Source organism: Paroedura picta, chromosome 1, assembly GCF_049243985.1.
Source record: "Paroedura picta isolate Pp20150507F chromosome 1, Ppicta_v3.0, whole genome shotgun sequence".
Classification (NCBI taxonomy): domain Eukaryota; kingdom Metazoa; phylum Chordata; class Lepidosauria; order Squamata; family Gekkonidae; genus Paroedura; species Paroedura picta.
Window position 1 is genome coordinate 59,283,210 of NC_135369.1, and position 7,882 is coordinate 59,291,091.

Genomic DNA, 7,882 nt, shown 5'->3' on the forward strand with positions numbered 1-7,882 from the left:
GATCCCTCCTCCCCCATACTGTCCAAAGCAGGACTTGAGGTCTGCACACAGTAAACTTCCTTAGGAAACTAGGCTTGGAGCAGAGAAGGAAGGCCGTATCTGCTATAGCATCAAAGTATGACCTTCTCTAGGAATGGGGAATGACCACATAATTTCTGTACTAGTTTAATACAGGTTTAAGAGCTGCTATTGCTGTTGAAAAGAGATAGCTCTTATTCACTGTTTTAAGGTTTTGTTGTTTCATGTGTTTGGCATTACATTATATAGGGACCAGATACGCTCGAAGAGAGTTCTATAAATATATATACTGAATAAAATAAACAAGCCATTGTTGAAAATGGGAAATGTTTCAAAAGCAGTTGAAGATACCATATGAAGCAATTCTCTTCAGGGTGTGTGTCAGAAAGCACACACACCAACAACACAACAAGAACAAGAACAACATTTCATTTTTAATCCACCCTTCCACAATATGCATATGAGTTTTTGATATGGAACACATCTTCTGGCATGCTCAGTGAAACCTAACTCCTCACAAACGTGATATCCATGAACCCCACCCACCTGAGCACGCCAGAAGGCCCAGAGAGGCAGCTGGCACAGAGAAGGTAGTGGTGGCAGCAGAGGAGGCCAGGCCAGCCACGGAGGCGGTACAAACTGAGCCAGCTGCAGAGGTACAGCCTGCAGAGGCTGGTCCAACTGTGGTGGTGCCTGAGCCCCGCAGCAACCAGCTGTGGGGCAGCCAGCAGAGGCAGCGGAGGACCACAGAACATGGCGGCCCTCTTGCCACAAGAGGTGAGGAGGGGGAGGGGAAGGGGGAGTGGGGAGGGAAAGAATATGTGTTTGTGTGCGTTTGGGTGTCTAAGAGAGAGGGAAGTGGGAGGGACCAGGAAGGACGTTGGGGAAACAAGAGACAAGGGGGAAGTGGGGGGGGAAGGACTCTGTGTCTGTGTGTGTGTCTGTGACATAGAGGGGGCCAGGATCAAGGATCAATGTCACTAAAAACTTTTGTATCCTCCCACGGCCACAGGTACAAAATAAATTCTGTGCCAACAACAGATATATATATACCTCAGAAGTTTTATCCCTGTTTTTTTTCCTTAACTACAGTTAATAAATTACTGACATCTCATTCACCCCTATAGTTCTACAAAGGAATGTTAACTCATTATTCACCAAAATATTTCACACAAAAAGAAGGCATTAAATGCTGAGTAACAACTGCTTTCAGCCAAGTAAGTGAATCACAAAAAATTGGAATGGCTATTTCCCGACTGACATTAAGAATCACTAATGAATAAACTAAGAGGACAGATAGACAGAATGAGTTGCATTCAGTGGAACAGCTAGTGATAGGAGTTGGAAGAGCTATACACAGAAGCAGCTTATCCTTTATCCTGAAACTCCTTTGAAGACTGGGAGACTCTAGCAAGAAACAGATGCCACAGGATGGGGAGAATGGGCTGCAGCCCAGATCTCTTTCTTCCTCTTTCACTCATGACTTGCCTCAGCAGGGGAGGGAAGCAGAAGTAGTTTCAACTAATTCCTTGTTGATCTGGAAACCCATCTACTGTGACAATCTGATTCTCGGAAATTGTATTTTTATTTCAGATCCCCTGCTGTCCTTTGGTTCATTTTGTTTGCAAGGCTCCTCCAACCTTCAGAGAAGAGATTCAGGATAAACTGTAGGTTGGTTAGTGAAAGGGAAAGCAGGAAGAGATCCATTCCACTAATCCTCTCTGGGTAGTCTACCCCTAGATCCTGCCCATAGACTTTCAGTGTATAGAGCCCAATGCACTACGGCCTACTCTGGTGAATGCTGCAGGCCCCTGCCACCATGTAGTTAATGCTGTCACCATTTCCAGAGCTACTGTCTTGCCATCCCTCTTTTGTGGGGTTGCCAAAGGCCCATGCCACAGGGTGTATTACTCCACTAGCTGCCCATCAGTTTCCAAGCTCTGTTTGAGGTACTGGTCATAATGTACAAAGACCCCATATAGGTGAGATCACCTCTCCCCATGCACCACCATGCCAGCTTCATTCATCTGAGCAAAGGCTTTTACAGTAATAGTAGCAATCGAAAATGGAGGATAATTTTGGAATGCAAAGGATAGCAATTGTATATGCAATCACAAATTCTGTATCCACAAATTCGTCCACTCGCCATTAAAGAAGCTGAGTTACAACTGCCTTTTAAAAGCACTCATGGCAGAGATACAAGGCACTTACTCGGATACCCGCAGGATGGTTTCTTTGCCTTCTTCAACTGAAATTTTAACTTGATCCTTCACATGTTCTGCAGTCAGCAAGGCTCCTGATTTTAAAAAGAAAATATTTCATATTCAGAATAAAAGAATTCAATTTATTTATTTTCTAAAGCAGCTTTAAATCAGCATTTCTCCTTATCACTCACTCCAAGACCAAAATTCTCAGGGAAGAAATCAACTGAGCCTATACAAACAGGTTTATTTTTCCTGGAAGTCTTTAGGGTAGAACAGTGAAAACCCAAAATAATCTTTAGTCATGGCCTCAGAAAGGATTCACTACAAATTAATTTCCTAGCAGTGTTGTACAATTTACAGTGCTGCACGAAGCAAGGGTATGATCCACAATTTTTAATGCACTATTGATTTAATCCTCTTTCGTTAAATCAATGGGGCTACATTAGCTGAATCATGCTCAACCTTTCACTTCAGTTATTACTAAAATCAAAGCCAAAACCCACCGCAAACCAGTTTGCTGAGAACAGTGGGATATAAATTCAAAAACAAATTCCAAACATCATGGGTAGATGTCTCCAAGCCAGGCTGACTTCTACTAATGATACGATAGTTTTAACCATGTACAGTGAAGGCTGCAAAAAAAAAAAAAAAAGACAAGAACAAAAAAACAAACCAAAAACCATTTCAAGGTATTCTTTTACACTAGAGTGGACACAGTTAAATGAAGACACTTATAGTTCTGATCTAACACAAAACAAAGGTAAAGGTATCCCCTGTGCAAGCACCGAGTCATGTCTGACCCTTGGGGTGATGCCCTCTAGCGTTTTCATGGCAGACTCAATACGGGGTGGTTTGCCAGTGCCTTCCCCAGTCATTACCGTTTACCCCTCATGGGACTTTGTAGACCATGGACAACTGGAAAGTCACAGTTTAACTATCCCTGAAATATTTAAACATCACCTAGTAGTTAAATATGGTCATGGGGAAGCTGCATTTAACAACAAATTCACTATTTACATAGTCATATTATTTCAAGGATATTAAAGAGCAGGGGAGCCCAGTGGAATGTATTGGAACATTATGTCCAAGTCTGCAATCATATGGAACTAAATCCTATTAAACCCAACAGGAATAGATGCCAAGTAAACATTTACAGAATCCAGGGGCATATCAAAAGTTTAGCATGAATATGTTTGTGGGTATTCAAAGCCACCATGATCTATCAGCAGACAACACTCCATGATTCTTAAAAAATTACTCAATGTATAGTTAACAAAAACAGTAAACGGTAATTAGTTAAGACACGTATTACCAGTACTACACATTCAACCATTTTTAAGTGACTGAAGCTGTCATTCCAGCAAGTTCAGTCTGCTACCGTCTGCTCGAAAGGCAGAAGGCATCCTATCCTATAATTACAGAAAACCCATGACTAAGCACAGATCTTCCTGAGCTACACCCCACAATGTCTAAAAGCAGCCCTGATTTAGCAAGGAAATACCCTGTTCAATTCCCTACAGTGACACAGTAAACCCTATGGGAAAGCCCTGTTCTGTTTTATAACACTCTTAAGGATTTGTGTTCTCCAAAGTATTCTTCACAAAGTATGCATTCTCCCACTTGATCCGTTTATTTCAACATATGATTTCTTTAGGTGTTCGAAGGTGAGTGAGTGACATCTTAAAGCTAAAAGTGAAAGCTACAAGTCCAGTTAAGGTATAAGAACCAACTCTTCTTCAGTTAGCACAGCATATAGCAGCAGCAGCAGATAAGAGAGTACATTAAGTATAACAGCAGCTGTTCAGTAATGAGCCATATGAGATTTATTTTGAAACTTCTGTCTCTACCTAAGAGCTTTAAATAAAAGGCAGAGGCAGTACCCACCCAGGGACTCCGGACATATCTGCAGGGAGAATCAGAGACTGGGGAGTGAGTGCCTGTAAGGGAGAGACCCAACAATCCTTGATCTTCAACCACTATCGCCTTTGGCGCTGCACAGACAATTACAAAGCAGAGTCCAGGCTTTATTGATAAGTGCAAGGGATGCCATCCTTCACCATCTCGACTGTGAGGGAAGTAGGCGATTAAAGGGCGCTAAGGGATCACAATGAACCAAGGACACTGGAGTCTGGCCTACCTAATCCGGAGGACAGTTCCCAGTTGTCAGTCTCCCTGCTGCTCTGGCATCATTCGCGCCACGTGTCAGCCCCTCTCAACCCATTCCATCCCCCCCACCCCGTTTCGCATCCGGCTGCTCCTCAACTTACTGCTTGCAACCCTGCTCATCTGCCAGCCCTTCCTCTCCCTCCCTCCCACCACTGCCCGATCCGTTCCCCCCTCCCGCCCCGCATCTTCGGAGCGGGGGGGGGATGGAGACTGGCTCCCCCCCCCCGGGGCCCCGTGCTTCGAAATCTCTTTCTCGGGACCGCGCTGCGTCCCGGGGAGGGTGGCCGTGGCGATGAATGGACGGGCCCGGCGCTTCACATGCGCCGTCTGATGCAACATGGCAGCAACACGGCCCGCCTCAGCCGTCCTCTGGAAAGGCCCGCGGAGGGCCCCCGGGGCGCGTGCACGCAGGGGGGGAGGGGGCTGGCACGGAACGCTTACCGAGAGGGGGGTCCGCGGACTTCACCGTCAGACTCAGCGCCATTCTGGCGGAGGCGAAAGCGACGAGGAAGGCGGCCGAAGCACGGGGCGGGCACTCGGCGCGGCGTCGACTCACCGCCAGGCGGAGGAAAGCCCTCTCCGGCCCCAGCCAGCCCGTGCCCCGCCTCCTGGCCTCGTCACACGCGATGGCGACGCCTCCATCCGCGCAGGCGGATTTCGGCCACAGACCCGGGCGGCGGGGGGGGGGGGGGGAGGAGAGAGATAGAAATACAGTAGCCGTTCCCTCGAATAGACCTTGTTCGTCGGCCAGGCGCACGTCCACAGCACATCGCCTATTTGCAGCCTATTGGGAGCACTTAGTGTGGCCGGGGAACTGGGTGACCTTGTGCCACTCACTGTCAGCCTACCTTAAGCTACCTGGCAGGTTTACTGCAAGGACGCCACAAACACTAAGCTGGATGAAAATGTACAGATAAGTCAAATTATACACCTCACTGAACCTACCATCAGTGAAACAATCTGTCACGTCAGCGAGACCATGGTTGGCTTATATTTCTTTATTAATCCAGAATTCTAGCTGCCCTAGAGAGAAACATGGATGTATATTAAAACTTTGTTTTATCTCTCATGTGTCACAGTTCATTGCTATTCAGGCTATTGATAACATTCATCCCCAATGTGCTTGTAAATTACTGCATTTCTTAAAAAAAAATCTGTCCTTTATTGTATTATACACTTTTTGAGAACTGGAGCCCCTCTTGTAAGGGGCTTTCCTCGCCTCTTCTGCCAGCTCATGCCACAAGGTAAGAGCGACAATGGAAAAGACCTGGAATCGATGCCATATGGGCCGCTCTAAAGCCAGAAGGTGGCAACCCAAGGACTGCAGCTGGTGCATGAGAACCTAAGAAAGGCAACAGTCCTTTAGACAGGTGGTCCTGTAGCTATGAAGAGCTTTAAAGATCATAAGCAGCAAATTGAGCTGAACTCAAACACAGTTGAAGCTAATGGAGCAGTTTCAAAATGGGAAATATATGTATCCGACTACCACATGGATGTGTGGCCAGATAAACTGAGTCAAAGAAAGGAGCTGGCGAACCAGATGTAGCTGATAAAAGATACTTCTGACCATAGGCCAACCTGCTTTTCAAACAGCAAAGCTAGGTCCATGTGTGTTGTCAGGCTCTTTGCCAACTCTGCAAACCTGTACACTATATGTAAATCCAATCCCTTTAGCATCAGTCTTTCCAACCAGCATCATTTCTGATTTGTCTGGATTCAGTTTCAGGTTATTTTGACTTAACCAACTGACCATGGCTTCAAAAAAGCAGTTCAGGCCTAAGATTAATGTATCCGGAGGCTTGGATAATAGACAAATACCAACCCAAAGGGTTGTTCATGGGACAAATACCAACCCAAAGGGTCCCTTAAAACAACTACATATCCCATGTAATGGATAAAAATGTGTCAAATTGTGTAAAAGGTTGTTGACAGATTTAACAACATCAATAGGGATTACCTTCCCCTGTCCAACTTTAAATAGAGATTTTCCTCCAGTGCCACCAAAGATATCTTTAGGACTGAAAATAGATTCAAATAGATCAGTGGTGGATGTGTCATCCAAGAACCCCTGTAGCTGCTCTCTTATGACATTTGCTATTAATTGGAGTCTGACCTATAGTTGACCACCTCATCCTTAGCCAATGGAAGTTTTTAATGGAATGTCTAGTAACTGCCCCCTTCAAAGGGCTAGTGATAGTCTTTCAGTTATCAAAGGCATTAATCTGTTTTATAATAATTTAAAGAGCCTCTTGTGGTGCAGAGTGGTAAGGCAGCCATCTGAAAGTTTTGCCCATGAGGCTGGGAGTTCAATCCCAGCAGCCGGCTCAAGTTTGACTCAGCCTTCCATCCTTCCGAGGTTGGTAAAATAAGTACCCAGGTTGCTGGGGGGTAAATGGTAATGACTGGGGAAGGCACTGGCAAACCACCCCGTATTGAGTCTGCGATGAAAACGCTAGAGGGCGTCACCCCAAGGGTCAGACATGACTCAGTGCTTGCACAGGGGATACCTTTACCTTTACCTATAATAATTTACCATTTTTATCATTGCTTCCAATACTGCCCTGAGCCAGCTTGCTGGGCAGGGGGGTATAAAATAAATTAAATACGTATTGTTATCATGATTTTAAAAGCCAGGACAGCCACAGATCATGAGAAGTTGTAAACTCCCCAGGACTCAACCATAAGCATCCATCAGTCAGACACAGCTGAATGGCTAACATCATCATCATCCTGCAAAGTAGCAAGAGTTCAGAAAAGGCCCCTTATTTCCCTGGTTAATATAAGAAACATGAAACACCCATGCTTCAATTGTCATAACATTTTCAATAATACAATTAATTTTAAAAAGTGAACATTGATAAACCTGTAACTACTATTAAAGCATTTAAAATAAAATACTGGTATTCCCCTGTGCTACCCTGAAAAAGCATTGCATCCTTTTAAGTCCACAGAAGGCACTCGCTTAGAATGGTGTAAACCCTGCTTGTGATGGCAGTGTAAATTGTCCATGCTTATTTAACCATGACACACTGCTTTATGAATGCTACACATGCCTCAGGACCACTGGATGCAAACATGAGCTGGCACTCTGCAACTAGATGTTTGCCATCCCAGGGACAATTACGAAGAAAGTTAGGATCTTACCCAAGAGTTCTGGGTTTAACATACATAATTCTGAAACAGTGGTTAAGACCTACAGGGAAATAGTAGAGTCCATGTTTTTCAAGCCTAAGAAAAGAAAACGCTTCAAGTAAATATTCCAGAATACATGGAATTAGTAGAGGTTTCTCTTACCAGCTTTTAAATGATCTATATCTGGTTTATGGATAGTTTTTATGCTATTTACATCTAATGACTTGTTTTTAAGTGCTTGTTTTAGAAGTAGTTGGTTCTTATCTGCTTTTCTCTACCCGAAGGAGTCCAAAAGCGGCTGACAATCATCTTCCCTTTCCTCTCCCCACAACAGACACCCTGTGAGGTGGGTGAGGCTAAGA

At 44.7% G+C, this 7,882-nt stretch overlaps 1 protein-coding gene across 6 annotated transcripts in view; it reads right to left on the bottom strand.

Moving 5' to 3' along the window:
* Positions 1 to 5,005, bottom strand: part of EPRS1 (glutamyl-prolyl-tRNA synthetase 1) — a 59,083-nt gene extending 54,078 nt beyond the window's left edge. For all 6 annotated transcript variants that reach the window (XM_077339742.1, XM_077339723.1, XM_077339760.1 and 3 more), the window contains exons 1-2: positions 4,830 to 5,005; positions 2,230 to 2,314 (exon numbers count right to left, since the gene is read on the bottom strand). In XM_077339742.1, the coding sequence (XP_077195857.1) occupies positions 2,230 to 2,314; positions 4,830 to 4,872 (128 nt within the window). In that variant the 5' untranslated portion in view covers positions 4,873 to 5,005. The remainder of the gene's footprint in view (positions 1 to 2,229; positions 2,315 to 4,829) is intronic.
* Positions 5,006 to 7,882: the final 2,877 nt, after the last annotated feature.